Here is a 17,383-nt window from a genome sequence, read left to right as displayed (position 1 = left end):
CCAGCAGGCCACAAATGTGCATGTGTCTGCTCAAACGGTCAGAAACAGACTCCATGAGGGTGGTATGAGGGCCCGACGTCCACAGGTGGGGGTTGTGCTTACAGCCCAACACCGTGCAGGACGTTTGGCATTTGCCAGAGAACACCAAGATTGGCAAATTCGCCACTGGCGCCCTGTGCTCTTCACAGATGAAAGCAGGTTCACACTGAGCACGTGACAGAGTCTGGAGATGCCGTGGCGAACGTTCTGCTGCCTGCAACATCCTCCAGCATGACCGGTTTGGCGGTGGGTCAGTCATGGTGTGGGGTGGCATTTCTTTGGGGGGCCGCACAGCCCTCCATGTGCTCGCCAGAGGTAGCCTGACTGCCATTAGGTACCGAGATGAGATCCTCAGACCCCTTGTGAGACCATATGCTGGTGCGGTTGGCCCTGGGTTCCTCCTAATGCGAGACAATGCTAGACCTCATGTGGCTGGAGTGTGTCAGCAGTTCCTGCAAGAGGAAGGGATTGATGCTATGGACTGGCCCGCCCATTCCCCAGACCTGAATCCAATTGAGCACATCTGGGACATCATGTCTCGCTCCATCCACCAACGCCACGTTGCACCACAGATTGTCCAGGAGTTGGCGGATGCTTTAGTCCAGGTTTGGGAGGAGATCCCTCAGGAGACCATCCGCCACCTCATCAGGAGCATGCCCAGGCGTTGTAGGGAGGTCATACAGGCACGTGGAGGCCACACACACTACTGAGCCTCATTTTGACTTGTTTTAAGGACATTACATCAAAGTTGGATCAGCCTGTAGTGTGGTTTTCCACTTTAATTTTGAGTGTGACTCCAAATCCAGACCTCCATGGGTTGATAAATTGGATTTCCATTGATTATTTTTGTGTGATTTTGTTGTCAGCACATTCAACTATGTAAAGAAAAAAGTATTTAATAAGATTATTTCTTTCATTCAGATCTAGGATGTGTTGTTTAAGTGTTCCCTTTATTTTTTTGAGCAGTTTATATATATATATATATAGTTTTAGCTGTTGAGAGAATTTATTTTCCATTAAATATCTGCTCCAAGATGGAAGCAGGGTCAATTTTATAAATGGGTCAACTGTACAAATATTTGGCAGTTATTATTTCCTGCATTAAAAGTGTAGAAGTGACTCGTCACTCCCTGCTCTCTCTGTATGTAGAGCATCACCCTAAATTAAGCTAATACCAGCCAATCTCATTAACTGTCCTACTGCAGAGAAGGCACGTCAGAAGTGAACTGGCACTCATGTGGCCTCTTTTCCACACTGCTCTGTAAGTTTGATATTTGGCCAGCGATTATGTCAAATGATGTATTCAGTAGGTCTTAACTGCAGTAGATCTGCTTTGTTCCTTGGTATAACGAGGAGTTGAAGGAGCCTGGGTTTTGCATACAAAATGAGTTGTATGCCAGATGAAGCCTGGGACTTTTAAAAAAGCATGACTTGAATCCTGGCAACAAACCAACCATTTTTTTTAGCGAGCTCTCCTCCCCATTGGGTTATTTTTGTAGAACTTAGTACTGTTTTCCTCTTTCCGTGTTTATTTTATTGAAGGCCTCAGTTGTCTCTTGCAGCTTCTCTGATTGTACCTTGGGGCCCTGGTTGGGCTTTGTGGTTAGCAGCAGCTCATCCTCTCTCTGCAGTGCTGCATGCCTCTCTCTCAGCCTGCTGGCGTTGACCTCCGCTGATCCCCTCCCTCTCCTCCCCTTTCACCCTCCCTCCTCCCTCTCGCCCCACCCTCCCTGTGTAGAGGCCTAGCTGTCTCTGGCCTGGCTGCTGCCCTCACACTGTCCTCCTGATACAGCAGAGACAGCAGAGCGTCAGTGTTCCCAACCCCCACCTCACCTCAGTGTTGCTGCCTGTCTTCCTCTTTGTCATGTGAGTGGTGTCAACAGAAAGACCAGAGACCATGTGTTGATCTGGCAAGACAAAAACAAGTATCAACAGTTGAAGTTTGAATTAGGAGGTTGAATTTATTATCAAGCCATGGTATTCAACAACTCAATTACAATTATTTTGTTCAAAGGCAACAATGAATGATTGGAAATCAAACCCCCAAAGGAACTGTTAGACAACTAGGCACCTAAACAACCACATGGCCCTGCCTCTGTTTATAGATGCCTAGTTTGTTCTTGGCAAATGGAATTTGTCACAGCATAAAAGTAGTAGGATTGACAAGGAGCAAGCAAAGCACTTTCTTTTGTCATTCAACAGAATGATTGTCATTTGCCTCATTATTTTCAAACAACATGTTTGATACATCTGAAAATGTGTTAAAGTTCTACATGCCCACTCACTCCCCCATGTCTCCCCTACAGAAGCCTACCCTGACCAATGACACCAAGGATACGGACTACATCCCCCATGACCTGCCCCAGCGCCAGTCTGTCCAGCCCCTGGAGACTTGCAGCATCGCTCGCAGAGCCAAGCGCATGAAAGCTGAGGTGAACCTCTTCCAGGGTCCCCATAAGTAAACGTTCTACCTCCGTCAGTGGCTCTGCTTCCCCATAAGTCACAATTCTAACCCACGATAGTTCCCGGGAACCTAATAAAACAGCTTTATCCGAGTCAATGTGTGACAAGTCCAGTGGCACAATTTACCAATGCAGACAAGCGGCGCTTCGCAGCTTTGTGTGTGTTTCTGGATATCGACAAAAAGAGCGTGTGTGTGTGTGTGTGTGTGTGTGTGTGTGTGTGTGTGTGTGTGTGTGTGTGTGTGTGCGTGCAGAGGTGACCTCTACAAAAATATGTTGCTTTTCCTTCATTTCCTGTCATAGTCCACATGGCATGAAGCCCTCCCTTTTCTCCCCTCTCTCTGGCAGGGAGGCTGTATGAAGACTGAGACAGCGGAGGACTGTGAGAACCGGCCCAACCTCAGGCGGAGGATGGGTTCCTATGTGGCCAAGCCAGAGCCACAGCTCGGTAAACACTGTCCTTTGGCAAAGTCTAGTGCAATGTGAAATAATGTCATATTTTTCATGAACAAATGAAAATGTTTCTCTGGTTTAATTTAAGTTTAGATAATTATTAGATTTTAAATCTATATAAGAACAGGGTTGTGTTGATATGAATACATACTGTATGCCCTGGCCTGCATTAACCATGTGATGTCTTTCAGTGCTAGTGAAACCTGTTGAGTTGAAACTGGAACCCACTGAGCACGAGGATCCAATAACAAGTGACAAAGAAAGCGTGTTTAGTAAGAAAAACGACCCCGCAGTGAGTAAAGTATGTTTATATGCTGAGCTAATCAAGGCTAATTGTCTCTTCATTATGACTATGATAATAATCTTAATGGATAGCATTTATTCAGGTCTCTCACAAAAGTACAAATGATTGAGTTCTTTATATTTTAATGGTTAGTTAACTAATCCCATCCACCCACCTGGGTGGCATTTTTGCTGATTAGTGGATAAGAAGCCTCATTGTCTTGTCTGTGTCTGTCTCAGGTGGATCAGTACATGTGTCTGGTGTGTGGCAGCGGGAGCGAAGAGGACCGCCTGCTGCTGTGTGATGGCTGTGATGACAGCTACCACACCTTCTGTCTGATCCCGCCCCTCCATGATGTCCCCAAAGGAGACTGGAGATGCCCCAAGTGCCTGGCTCAGGTGACAGACATGCTCCCGCTCTCCCCCAGCCCCAATTACCGTACTACACTGTCACTCTGTAAACTCCACACACCCCGTCCACTGGGGAAGCTGATTACAGAAGCAGCAGTAGACTTGTATTAAAGCTAAACAAAAGCATACTAAACCTCTGTATTGTAGTTATCTTATATACCGGAGCTTCTCAGTAGAATCCTACTCCTGTTGGTGTTCGGCAAGTGTAACTTCATGTTGATATTTGCTACATTAGTGCTTCTCATCCTTGTCTTCCCTACAGGAGTGTGGCAAACCCCAGGTAGCCTTTGGCTTCGAGCAGGCTGGCAGGGACTACTCCCTACGCACTTTTGGGGACATGGCTGACTCCTTCAAGTCAGACTATTTCAACATGCCGGTTCATGTGAGTTTGACAGCAGATGTACTGTCCTCATCAGTATTATGTTCAGCAGGGACAAAACAGAAAAATATTCCTATTAGACAAGTTTTAAGATGGAACCTCAGTTTCATTTTGCCTACTTAACCCCCACCTGATATCAGCTCATCTAAACTCAGCCTGTAGTTGATTTGATTTGATGTAATGGTTTTTCTCTCTGTTTGTCAGATGGTTCCCACAGAGCTGGTGGAGAAGGAGTTCTGGCGACTGGTCAGCACCATTGAGGAGGACGTCACTGTGGAGTACGGAGCAGACATCGCCTCCAAGGAGTTTGGGAGCGGCTTCCCCATCAGGGGTGGACGATTCCAAGTCTCCCCTGAGGATGAGGTACACAAAGGCTCTCCTCTTACAAGTTAACATATGCTAGGTATTGGGATGATTCTGAAGTTGACTGTACCACAACATCATGGCAACAGTACACAATTTCAGACCAAGAGAACTGTCGTGGAAAAAAAATCTCGCAAATAGTTCTATAGCTCACAACCCCCATACATCCATGCTCTTAGAGACTGTGGTAGCACTTGTGGCTTATATTTAAGGTGATATTGGAGTTCTACAGGAGATTAAGCCCTAGCCAATATCACCCGCAGTTGAGTCGAGCCTTAACTTGTACTTAACTTGTCTCTGACCCATAGGATTACCTAAGCAGTGGCTGGAACCTGAACAACATGCCCGTGATAGACTCCTCGGTGCTGACTCATGTTACGGCTGACATCTGTGGGATGAAGTTACCCTGGCTGTATGTGGGCATGTGCTTCTCCTCCTTCTGCTGGCACATTGAGGACCACTGGAGCTACTCCATCAACTACCTGCACTGGTACATAAAGGCTGCCCCACAGGCCACTAGTATGGGACTGGAGTTTTACCTGACCTTGTAACTGGACCAGAAAAATCTCCTGGCCCCATGGTATAATGCCCTGTATAGGTCGAAGCAAATGGCCTCCGCTTCTTTCATTTTGAGGAATCTTGTCAAACCCAATTGCTTGCTTAGTATTGGAGTTAGTTTATTGGTTGACATGGTATTAAACACAAGAATACACTTCAATCTTCAGAGTGATCAAATCAAATTTATTTATGAAGCCCTTCTTACATCAGCTGATATCTCAGTGCTGTACAGAAACCCAGCATAAAACCCCAAACAGCAAGCAATGCAGGTGTAGAAGCACGGTGGCTAGGAAGAACTCCCTAGAAAGGCCAGAACCTAGGAAGAAACCTAGAGAGGAACCAGGCTATGAGGGGTGGCCAGTCCTCTTCTGGCTGTGCCGGGTGGAGATTATAACAGAACATGGCCAAGATGTTCAAATGTTCATAGATGACCAGCAGGGTCAAATAATAATAATAATCACAGTGGTTGTCGAGGGTGTAACAGGTCAGCACCTCAGAAGTAAATGTCAGTTGGCTTTTCATAGCCGATCATTCAGAGTATCTCTACCGCTCCTGCAGTCTCTAGAGAGTTGAAAACAGCAGGTCTGGGACAGGTAGCACGTCCCGTGAACAGGTCAGGGTTCCATAGCCGCAGGCAGAACAGTTGAAACTGGAGCAGCAGCACGGCCAGGTGGACTGGGGACAGCAAGGAGGCATCAGGCCAAGTAGTCCTGAGGCATGGTCCTAGGGCTCAGGTCCTGAGAGAGAACTTAAATTCACACAGGACACTGGATAAGATAGGAGAAATACTCCAGATATAACAGACTGACCCTAGCCCCCTGACACAAACTACTGGAGGCTGAGACAGGAGGGGTCGGGAGACACTGTGGCCCCGTCCGACAATACCCCCGGACAGGGCCAAACGGGCAGGATATAACCCCACCCACTTTGCCAAAGCACAGCCCCCACACCACTAGAGGGATATCTTCAACCACCAACTTACCATCCTGAGACGAGGCCGAGGATAGCCCACAAAGATCTCTGCCACGGCACAACCCAAGGGGGGACGCCAACCCAGACAGGAAAATCACGTCAGTGACTCAACCCACTCAAGTGACGCACCCCTCCTAGGGACGGCATAGAAGAGCACCAGTAAGCCAGTGACTCAGCCCCTGTAATAGGGTTAGAGGCAGAGAATCCCAGTGGAGAGAGGGGAACTGGCCAGGCAGAGACAGCAAGGCGGTTCGTTGCTCCAGTGCCTTTCCATGCACCTTCACACTTCTGGGCCAGACTACACTCAATCATAGGAGCCAGACTACACTCAATCATCACTGAAGAGATGAGTCTTCAATAAGGACTTAAAAGTTGAGACCGAGTCTGCGTGTCTCACATGGGTAGGCAGACCATTCCATAAAAATGGAGCTCTATAGGAGAAAGCCCTGCCTCCAGCTGTTTGCTTAAAAATTCTAGGGACAGTTAGGAGGCCTGCGTCTTGTGACCGTAGCGTACGTGTAGGTATGTATGGCAGGACCAAATCGGAAAGATGGGTAGGAGCAAGCCCATGTAATGCATTGTAGGTTAGCAGTAAAACCTTGAAATCACCCCCTGCCTTAACAGGAAGCTAGTGTAGAGAGGCTAGCACTGGAGTAATATGATCACATTTTTTGGTTCTAGTCAAGATTCTAGCAGCCGTGTTTATCACTAACTGAAGTTTATTTAGTGTTTTATCCTGGTAGCTGAAAAGTAGAGCGTTGCAGTAGTCTGACCTAGAAGTGACAGAAGCATGGATTAATTTTTCTGCGTAATTTTTGGACAAAGTTTCAGATTTTTGCAATGTTACGTATATGGAAAAAAGCTGTCCTTGAAACAGTCTTAATATGTTCGTCACAAGGGGAGATCAGGGTCAAGAAATGCCGAGGTCCTTCACAGTTTTATTTGAGACGACTGTACAACCATCAAGATTAATTGTCAGATTCAACAGAAGATCTCTTTGTTTTTTGGGACCTAGAACAATCATCTCTGTTTTGTCCGAGTTTAAAAGTAGAACATTTGCAGACATCCACTTCCTTATGTCTGAAACGCAGGCTTCCAGCGAAGGCAATTTTGGGGCTTCACCGTGTTTCATCGACATGTACAGCTGTGTCTCATCTGCATAGCCGTGAAAGTGAACATTATGTTTCCGAATGACATCACCAAGAGGTAAAATGTATATTGAAAACAATAGTGGTCCTAAAACGGAACCTTGAGGAACACCGAAATTTACAATTGATTTGTCAAAGGACAAACAATCTACAGAGACAAACTGATATCTTTCCGACAGATAAGATCTAAACCAGGCAAGAACTTGTCCGTGTAGACCAATTTGGGTTTCCAATCTCCAAAAGAATGTGGTGATTGATGGTATCAAAAGCAGCACTAAGGTCTAGGAGCACGAGGACAGATGCAGAGCCTCGGTCTGACGCCATTAAAAGGTCATTTACCACCTTCACAAGTGCAGTCTGTGCTATGATGGGGTCTAAAACCAGACTGAAGCGTTTCGTATACATTGTTTGTCTTCAGGAAGGCAGTGAGTTGTTGCGCAACAGCTTTTTCAAAAGTTTTTGAGAGGAATGGGAGATTCGATATAGGCCGTTTTTAGTTTTTTTTATATTTTCTGGGTCAAGGAGTGACAACAGTCAGTGTTTATGACAAACTGGCATATGTCCTCAGGGGAGAGCCCAAGACGTGGTACGGCGTTCCGGGGTATGCTGCGGAGAAGCTGGAGGGGGTGATGAAGAAACTGGCCCCCGAGCTGTTCGAGTCTCAGCCTGACCTCCTGCACCAGCTGGTCACCATCATGAACCCCAACACACTCATGAACCACGGTGTCCCCGTAAGTACCACACACACACACACACACACACACACACGCCGTGAGTATATTTTTACCGTGACTTCATACCCACTCTTCTCTAGATCTATCGCACCAATCAGTGCGCTGGCGAGTTTGTCATCACTTTCCCTAGAGCCTACCACAGCGGATTTAACCAGGGCTTCAACTTTGCTGAGGCTGTCAACTTCTGCACCATGGACTGGGTATGATGACTTGAAGTCCCTCATCAATAGCATACATAAGCTAATAACTGGAAGCTGTTTCTATTGAGCAGTGGTCATTACACCTGGTCCTGGAGAGCTACATGATGTACAGGCTTATCATGGTCTGGATGAACTATACATTTGCTCAGTCAGGTGTGTTAATGCTGGGCTTGAACAAGAGGCTGTATACCTTGTAGCTCTTTGGATCAAGTTAGGGTATTACTGATGTAACCAGCACTGTATACAGCTCAGCTCGATAGTGTTAAATGGATAGTACAGTTTCAACCCAAAGCCTCCTGCTCTGTCATTTCAGATGCCCATGGGCCGCATGTGTGTGGACCACTACCGACAGCTGGACAGGTACTGTGTCTTCTCCCACGACGAGATGGTCTGCAAGATGGCGTCCAAGGCAGACACCATGGACGTGGCCCTGGCCTCGGCCGTGCAGAGGGACATGACCGTCATGCTCCAGGAGGAGGACAAGCTGAGGGACAAAGTCAGCAAGATGGTGAGAGGCCTCTTATGCTGGCACACTTTCATTTGATTTTTGAATATCAATGTTTTTTTCCTTCTGGTTTCAAATTGACCAATACTGTGCCCCATGCCATTCAAAGCATCTAAGTTGTAATTGGATAACATCATTAGAGAAGCAAATGGCCACAGTAAACTTTGCTCCAATAGTGTCTGTCCCTGAGTCATCCATGTTTCTCCTCCTAGTATGACACTACTGGTGTGGGTCTGTGTGATCTCTGTGACACTAATCTGTGGGTGTGTGTTTATGACACGACTCATCTGTCTGTGTCCCCAGGGCGTGCAGCAGTCCCAGCAGGTGGAGTACGACCTGCTTCCAGACGAGGAGCGCCAGTGTTCCAGGTGCAGGACCACCTGCTACCTGTCTGCCCTCACCTGTCCCTGTAACCCTGGCCAGCTGGTGTGTCTGCACCACGCCCAAGACCTCTGCTCCTGCCCCCCCAACAACCTCACACTCAAGTAGGTCTATCAACAGCTAAGTTGGTGCTAAATACCCACATTAAAATGTTTACATTCATCCCACATTTGACAGAAACGGGCAATCAACAGAAGCTCATGTTAATATTGCCATTAGTTTTACAGATCCAATGCACAAATTATAACACTTGTTTTGCAGTGTAAGTGAAATGCCCCTTTAAGAACATCTATCAACTTAAAGGGTCGATTTCAGAGTGAGCCACATTGAAATGTCTAAAGGCCTTCTAGAACCTTCTGATGAAAAACAAACACGTGTCACCTGACCAGAAAATAAACAGTTGTGACAGCTGTTACTCAGCCAAGATTCCAGTCTTCAGAAACATTATAGACCTGTGTTTACCTGGTTGTGTGTCTACAGCTTCAGGTTTACCATGGCTGAGCTCTACCCCATGATGGAAGCAGTCACTCTGCGTGCCGAGTCCTACACAGGCTGGGTCTCCCATGTCACTAACATACTGGAGGCCAAACAAGACAAGAAAAGCAGTAAGTACTAACCCTAAGTAGGATACCTCTTTGGGTTCAGGTGTCTATGGAATTGGAATTGGTCATAACAAAACACAAAATTAGTGTTGCTTATTTGCATAACCCCAAGTGGACAGGATGTTCTCAAATGTGTTATGGAATGTTTTTTACTTCTCTTCACCCAGATATGTTGCCATTGTCTAATGAAACACATAATACCAGAATATATTATTCTCTACCCTTTGCTAATAATACAGTTCACTTGATCATTTACCATGATTCTTTGGATGCATTGATGACTGTCTAAAGCAGTGTTCTGAAGCACAGTTTGTCTGTTTGTGTTCAGGCTTGGAGATGCTGCGATCACTGGTGGAGGATGCGGCGGTGAAGCAGTTCCCTCAGAGTGACCTCCTACGGCAGCTCTGCGCTGTTACCCTGGATGCTGAGAAGTGTGCCGTGGTGGCCCAGCAACTGCTCAATGGGAAAAGGCAGACCAGGTGGGCTACACACACACAATTTCTATTATTAAAAAAATAAAAAAATAATTCACCTTTATTTAACCAGGTAAGCCAGTTGAGAACAAGTTCTCATTTACAACTGTGACCTGGCCAAGATAAAGCAAAGCAGTGCGACACAAACAACAACACAGAGTTACACATGGAGTAAAGAAATGTACAGTCAATAACACAATAGAACAATCTATATACAGTGTGTGCAAATGGAGTAAAGAGGTAAGGCAATAAATAGGCCATAGTAGCAAAGTAATTACAATTTAGCAAATTAACACGAGTGATAATGTGCAGATGTGCAAGTAGAAATACTGGTGTGTAAAAGAGCAAAAAAAAGTAAATGAAAACAATATGGGGATGAGGTAGGTAGTTGTACGGGCTATTTACAGATAGGCTGTGTACAGCTGCAGCAATTGGTAAGCTGTTCTGACAGCTGATGCTTATAGATAGAGAGGGAGAAATAAGTCTCCAGCTTCAGTGATTTTTGCAATTCGTTCCAGTCATTGGCAGCAGAGAACTGGAAGGAAAGGCGGCCGAAGTAGGTGTTGGCTTTGGGGATGACCAGTGAGCTATACCTGCTGGATGCTTTCTAATGTTGAAATCCTTTACCACTTCTAATTTTCGTATTGCTAGCCACATGGTTAGCCAAATGGTCCTAACTAATGCGCAAAGCAATAATGTGCCCTAGTGAAAATAATTTCAGCTTTTGTGCTCTGTAGGTTAGCTGTGTCTCTGATCTTTAGTGTGTTGTTGTCAGGTATCGTTCAGGTGGAGGGAAGTCCCAGAGCCAGAACCTGTTGACGGTGGAGGAGCTCAGGTCGTTTGTCAGGCAGCTGCACAAGCTGCCCTGCAGCATCCGCCAGGCCCCCTTACTCAAGGTACAACTATAGGGCCAGAATATATCCACTACCATCAGAGTGACAATTCCTTTGTTCCTCTCTTCGCTATCACACCTGACTCCGCTCAGCACATTCTTGATTAGTTGATGATGCACTAGGCTGGGAGTCTGTGGCGAAAGCCAACGTACAGCCACAGTGATCTTTCAGGACCATGATAACACTGAACAAAAACAACAGTGTTCATTGATTGACCCTTCTACTTGCTTGTATTTCCCCCAGGACCTGCTTACCCGCGTGGATGACTTCCAGCAGCGCAGCGAGCGGCTCCTCAGTGACGTGGCCCCCAGGCCAGCGGAGCTGCAGAGCCTGCTGGACGTGAGCCTGAGCCTGGATGTGGAGCTGCCCCAGCTAAGCCTGCTCAGGGAGAGGCTGGAGCAGGCACGCTGGCTGGAGGTGGTTCAGGGGGCCAGCAGCCAGCCCCACAGCCTCTGTCTGGACACCATGCGGAGGCTGATAGACCAGGGGGTGGGTCTGGCCTCGCATGCCTTGGTGGAGAGAGCTATGGCGCGCCTGCAGGAGCTGCTTACCATGTCTGAGCACTGGGAGGAGCGGGCGCTCAGCCTCATGGAGACCAGGTGAGAGAAGGGAGGAGGAGAGCGCCTAAGACAGTACTGTAGTTGAATATGCAAGTTGACTGGTTCTATCCTACATGAAACGATGTACAGGAAAATCTCTTGGTTCAATAGTTGTCACCTTTCATCCTAGCTGTAGTAGTGGTCTACAGCCATGTCTCAGGTCAACTCCTTTCCTAACTTGAGTAATACAAAAACTTTAATAGTAAAGCCATAGACATAATATTTTCATTGGGAAATGGTTACGAGATGCACAAAACAAGATGTTTAAAATAGAATGAGATATGTAAAACAAAATAAAGCGCACTGACATAGTTAATAGTAAATATAGAGCACTGACACCTACCTTGCGAAAAGCTGCTTAGAAGTTCAGCCAGCAGAGAGTGAAAAGTGCAAGGTTTGCATTTGGAGTTGAAAGCTGCTCACTGATGGATTAACTGTATCATTGGGTTGGGACAATGCTCTGCTCAGCTGGCTCACAGAACAGTTTACACACAGGCTCTAGTCGCAGAGCTGGGTCCCATTGCTATTAGGGTAAACTGTGGCGGTCGCCTGTATTGAGACATCTTGGACTATAAGGTCTTATTTAACAACTCTGAACTTTTTGAAATGGGGAAGTTATGTACAGAACACTAATTCCACTGGCCATAAGCAACATTGCATCAGAGGTGGTTTATTCTATTGGTTTGGTTCGTTCTCTTCAGACAGGCTGAACTGTAACTCCTCATAGTGCTAAAGTCAGATTGTTAAACAGCCACCACGAGCACAGAGAGGCGGCTGCCTATCTTCAGACTTGATATCATATGCCACTTTAATAAATGGAACACTAGTCACTTTAATAAAATGTTTACATATCTCGCATTACGGATCTCATATGTATATACCTTCACTATCTATTCTTACTATATATTGGATCTTAGCTGCTCTGTCACTGCTCATCCATATATTTATATATTCTCATTCCTTTACTAGATTGTGTGTATTAGGAGTTGTTAGATATTAACTGTTAGATATTACTACACTGTCGGATCTAGAAGCATAAGCACTTCGCTACACTCGCAATAACATCTGTTAACCATGTGTGTGACCAATAAAATTTGATTTGAAGTGACCACTAGAGCCATATGAACTGTGGGATGTTGTGAAAGGTGTTGACAGTATTGAGTCTACTTGTTTTTTTAAGCCTAGCTTGTATTTTGTCCAGGCCCTGTCACTGTGTGGAAACTCTTGAGGCAGCTCTGCAGGAGGTGGCTAGTATCCCTGCTTATCTGCCCAACTGTCTGCTGCTGAAGGACACGGTGGACCAGGCTAAAGACTGGCTTCAGGAAGCAGACACCCTGCAGGTAGGAGGCTCTTATTGTGTGTCCCAAGTGGCACCCTATTCCCTATGTAGTGCACTACTTTTGAACAGGGCCCTGGTCAAATGTAGTGCACCAGGAAGATAATATATCCTAACATTGGGACATCTCTGAATATAGACCTGTCCTATATTGGTATCTTTTTAAATAACTGCTTCTGGTATGCCAGACTGAAAATAAATAAAAATAAAAGTTGGGTAAGGGGAAAAATAAGCCAGACTGCTTAAGTGTGTGTTTGTGTGTAGCTGGGAGGCCGTATCCCTGTGCTGGATACCCTGACTGACCTGGTGTCCCGGGCCAAGACCATCTCTGTCTGGCTGGACCCTCTGGCTCGACTGGAGGCCCTGGTCTCTGACGTGCAGGCCTGGAAGGAGAGCGCCGCCAAAACCTTTCTAATGAAGAATTCCCCTTACTCCCTGCTGGAGGTAAACTACCTACAACAATCTAATGCCAAAACACATAATCGGACGCCTTAGGGGTTGTTTCACTAAATAGTCAGTCTGCCCCAAATGGCACCCTATTCCCTTTATAGTGCACCACTTTTGACCAGACTCCTATGGGTGCTGTGATGATACTGTAATCTGTGCAGGATGCGAATGAATCTTTGGTTAAAACGTCGCTACGGGCTAAATGTTTTGCACTAAGTTGCCAAATGGTTGTTTGAGAGGCAAGCCTAGTATTGCCGTAGATTAGTTTCAAGTTAAACCTGCCATACCTCTTGCTTAATGCATTATTTCATGGATTTGGTTTATTTCAGTGCCGATGATGTTGTTCATCTTATCCTGAGTTTTTGGGGGATTTGGCTCATTGTCTCCTTTGTGTGTTTTAGGTGCTGTGCCCCCGGTGTGAGGCTGGGACGGGGTCTCAGAAGTCAAAGTCTAAAAGGGCAAAGGATGTGGCCCAGTGCAACAAGAGAAGTGGAACTTGGCTGGACTGCCTGAGTGATGTGGAGAATGCCCTCTTAGAGAGCAAGGACTCCGCCTCTGCTGTACGTGCTGCTCTTACTCAGTCTGTCTGGACATGTTTTTTTAACCAAAAGCAGACCATTGAACTTACTGATTTAACTTCCAACATATTCTAAAGATACCCACAACACCCAACTATTGCAATCAGTGAAGCCTTCACATTGATATGAGCACCCATGATATAAAGGTGCATATCATTAAATGTATGGTTTGATACAGTATTGTAATTCCATATACTATAACTGTGTAGGTTACTGTTTGGTTACATGTATGTTGATGTAGTAAGTATTGCATTTTGTCATGCCAACCTGTGCTGGTTCCCCTTCCTGTAGATGGCCACTCTAGCCGAGGTACGTCAGAAGGAGATGGAGAGTCTGCTGGCTCTCAGGGCCTCCAATGAGTCCAAGCTCCTCCAAGCGGGCGACTGCGGGGCGTTGAGGGTGTGCGTGTGCCACAATGCCCCGTTGGGCGCCATGCTGCAGTGCGAGCTCTGCAGTGACACCTTTCACCGCAGCTGTGTCTCAGGCTCCAACCAGGACCCCCAACCCAACCATGCCTGGCTGTGTCCCCATTGCCGGCGCTCTGAAAAGCCACCTCTGGACCGGGTGCTTCCCCTGCTGGCCTCCCTGCAGCGCATCAGGGTGCGGCTGCCTGAGGGAGATGCCCTACGCTTCCTCATCGAGAGGACAGTCCGCTGGCAGCACCGCATGCAGCAGGCCTCCGCAGAGGGGCTGCTGGGGGTGTCTCTGATGACATCACATCAGCGCTGGGGCTCATCCAGTCCCATCTCGGCTCCATCTCGGGAAACATACAGCGCATCATTTTACATGGATCACCAGTGCATTCCTCTACAGGGTCCGTGTCAGGCTAGCAACATCTAATATAACAATCAATGTCTAACACATATAAAATGTATTACACATTAGGGAAAAAATGAACTATTCCTTTTAAGGGCTGTGTTGAACTGTGTTATTGGTGTGTGTTTCAGGACTGAGCCCTGAGCTGGAGGAGCTGATGGTGGAGGGCTTCCTGCTGCAGGTGACTCTGCCTGAGACCCAGCAGCTGTACATGTCCCTCAGCAGACTGGACTCCCACAACCTCACAGACAGCCCCTCTCCCCAGCACAGCACAGAGCAGGACCAACACCAGCACAACCCTCAGGGAGGGAGCCCCCCTCACATCCAGGTAACATACTAGTCTACTACTGTGAGGCACAGCTCAGATAGCAGGTCAACCACTTGGTTAAAGGGTTGTTTTGACATATTTGAGACTTTTCTGAACATTTGTTCATCATGTTGACCTTTTTTTTTAATTATTTTGAATGAATTTATTTGGGTGAACAATAATGTAAGATCTGCGCTGGATCCCAGAAGATGCCACTTAAAAGCATGAATTAAAACACTTACTTCCAAAGTGGTCCACGATGGTAAAACAAACATCTAATGATTTAAAAGACAAAGTTACAAAACATTTACATTCAAACAAAATTACATTCATACATACAAAAACATTACATTCAAACAAAATTACATTCATACATACAAAAACATTACATTCAAACAAAATTACATTCATACATACAAAAACATTACATTCAAACAAAATTACATTCATGTGTGTGACTTAAATGCGTGTTTACTGTTTTTACCAGAACGGCGTAGCCTGTCTCAAGAAGGAGGCTGTGAACGGCAAGCGGACCAAGCGGTGCATGGAGGAGGGCTCTGAGCGCAAGGACAAAGCCAAGAAGCCCCGCAAGAAGAAGCCCAAGATGAACAAGGAGAGGAGCCAGGAGGCCAAGGGGACCTGTTCACCCACCGCCACTCACTCTGACCTCTCCCTGTCGGACTCTGATGAAGACTTCACCCTGTGCGCTGCACAGTGGTGCAGAGAGCCAGAGGGGAAACAGGTTAGCATTAAACCCCCCCTCCACTGCATTATGTTGTGTTTTCCCACACATCACATTGTTTTAGCAATTACACTAATAAACTTATTGTAGTATATTGAAAATAGTATGATTTGTATTTAAAGGAAGATTCCACCCAAAACTATATTTTGGTATTTGTTTCATTAGTCCATTGTTGATATAGTCCCAAACTGTTTTACATGTAAGCAATGATGTTTTCAAGATGTATAACTTTCAAAATACAGATATACAGCCGGTATGATGTATTTTGCATCATATGATGCTGCGTTGTGCATTATATTTCCCTCTGTTTTTCTCAGGTGAATTGGGTCCAGTGTGATGGCAGCTGCCAGCAGTGGTTCCACCAGATCTGTGTGGGAGTGTCTGCAGAGCAGGCAGAGAAAGAGGACTACATCTGTATCAGCTGCACACAGCCAGACCACACCAGGGAGTGAAGACCAGTTTTAAAGGGTCATCCGTTTTAGTTTAGTCACAGCTCTGGGTGTATAACCACCCAGTTATTTCCCTTCCCCATTCTCAGCTATGCTCTGGCACCACCACCTCATTGACCTTCCTGATCTAGCTCTTCTTGGTGACAACAGTGCTCCTTCCTCCTCCTTCCCAGCCCAAACTGCTTTTCAGAGCTATTGAGACTCTTCCATTGCTGTTTTGTTATAGTGGCTGGCTTTATACAGCCAATCAACTTCATCTTTCCAATCATCAACAACATGATGCAGATTGTACTGCGCGAGATTCCAACTGTTTACGAAGCAGAATGAAGTGGAGGAAACAGGACATTTTCACTTGACTGACTTTACTTGCATGTGTAACAAGACAACGCAGGGATTTTTCAACCAGAAGAAGTCAATTGGACAACATTTTTGGAACCCAGTTTTTGTACATGCATCTGAACAACAATGTGAACCTTTTTTCTTCTCTTGTAGAGCTAATATTATTTATCTGAGCAATAACTGAATTGTTAATTTGAGTTCAGTTTGTCTGAGCTATGTTTGTGCTTAGAAATGGGTCTATACTATAGAACCTATAGAGCGCCCTTGTAGGTTGAAAGTGATATTTGACTTGCAACATGGCTAACATAAGGAACTGTGTGAATTAACTGCCACGGGTATCATTAGACTTTTTTCCTCCTTTGGGTAAATATGATTAATGCGTTGCAGTTTGCATAAGAAATAAAATAATTTGTTCCCACAAGTATGTTGTCTGTATTTTCTCAGTGTAGAAGCTATCCTAACTCAAGTAGGCATTTAATATCTGAGTTCCATTTAATTATCTGAAGAATAATGGGATTATAATGGCTGAGAATAATCCACTGGTGTACTGTGAGTGGGCTAAACATGATACATGAGATATTTGCTACTTTCAAATATGTAGGATTATATCATCCAAAAACAACTTTCAAAAATTCCTACTGTACATGTCAACAAGCCCTACTGTTAACATTCTAATCTTCCAATAAAATATTACAAATTGTATTATTCAGCTTGTGCTGATGCTTGGCTATTTATTTCCATATTTGTATCTAAATGTAACAATTCATAAGGAAATCAGTCAAATTGAAATAAATTCATTAGGCCCTAATCCATGGATTTCACATGACTGGGAATACAGATATGCATCTGTTGGTCATAGATACCGTTGAAAAAAAGGTAAGGGGTGTGGATCAGAAAACCAGTCCATATCTGGTG

At 45.6% G+C, this 17,383-nt stretch overlaps 1 protein-coding gene across 2 annotated transcripts in view; it reads left to right on the top strand.

Annotated features, from left to right (window-relative positions):
- The window catches only part of LOC106583259 (lysine-specific demethylase 5B-B), a 36,354-nt gene extending 19,184 nt beyond the window's left edge, over positions 1 to 17,170 (top strand). For both annotated transcript variants that reach the window (XM_014167209.2, XM_014167210.2), the window contains exons 5-26: positions 2,346 to 2,471; positions 2,850 to 2,949; positions 3,146 to 3,246; positions 3,477 to 3,635; positions 3,910 to 4,029; positions 4,231 to 4,389; positions 4,698 to 4,879; positions 7,636 to 7,798; positions 7,882 to 8,001; positions 8,315 to 8,509; positions 8,810 to 8,991; positions 9,368 to 9,492; positions 9,818 to 9,968; positions 10,738 to 10,858; positions 11,099 to 11,454; positions 12,656 to 12,794; positions 13,055 to 13,234; positions 13,639 to 13,797; positions 14,107 to 14,629; positions 14,763 to 14,959; positions 15,426 to 15,680; positions 15,998 to 17,170. In XM_014167209.2, coding sequence (XP_014022684.1) covers positions 2,346 to 2,471; positions 2,850 to 2,949; positions 3,146 to 3,246; positions 3,477 to 3,635; positions 3,910 to 4,029; positions 4,231 to 4,389; positions 4,698 to 4,879; positions 7,636 to 7,798; positions 7,882 to 8,001; positions 8,315 to 8,509; positions 8,810 to 8,991; positions 9,368 to 9,492; positions 9,818 to 9,968; positions 10,738 to 10,858; positions 11,099 to 11,454; positions 12,656 to 12,794; positions 13,055 to 13,234; positions 13,639 to 13,797; positions 14,107 to 14,629; positions 14,763 to 14,959; positions 15,426 to 15,680; positions 15,998 to 16,132 — 3,948 coding nt within the window. In that variant the 3' untranslated portion in view covers positions 16,133 to 17,170. The remainder of the gene's footprint in view (positions 1 to 2,345; positions 2,472 to 2,849; positions 2,950 to 3,145; positions 3,247 to 3,476; positions 3,636 to 3,909; positions 4,030 to 4,230; positions 4,390 to 4,697; positions 4,880 to 7,635; positions 7,799 to 7,881; positions 8,002 to 8,314; positions 8,510 to 8,809; positions 8,992 to 9,367; positions 9,493 to 9,817; positions 9,969 to 10,737; positions 10,859 to 11,098; positions 11,455 to 12,655; positions 12,795 to 13,054; positions 13,235 to 13,638; positions 13,798 to 14,106; positions 14,630 to 14,762; positions 14,960 to 15,425; positions 15,681 to 15,997) is intronic.
- The last annotated feature ends 213 nt before the right edge of the window (positions 17,171 to 17,383 follow it).

This window comes from Salmo salar, chromosome ssa22 (genome assembly GCF_905237065.1).
Source record: "Salmo salar chromosome ssa22, Ssal_v3.1, whole genome shotgun sequence".
Taxonomy (NCBI): domain Eukaryota; kingdom Metazoa; phylum Chordata; class Actinopteri; order Salmoniformes; family Salmonidae; genus Salmo; species Salmo salar.
Note: the sequence above shows the minus strand (reverse complement) of the source record. Positions and strands in the feature narration are given on the sequence as shown.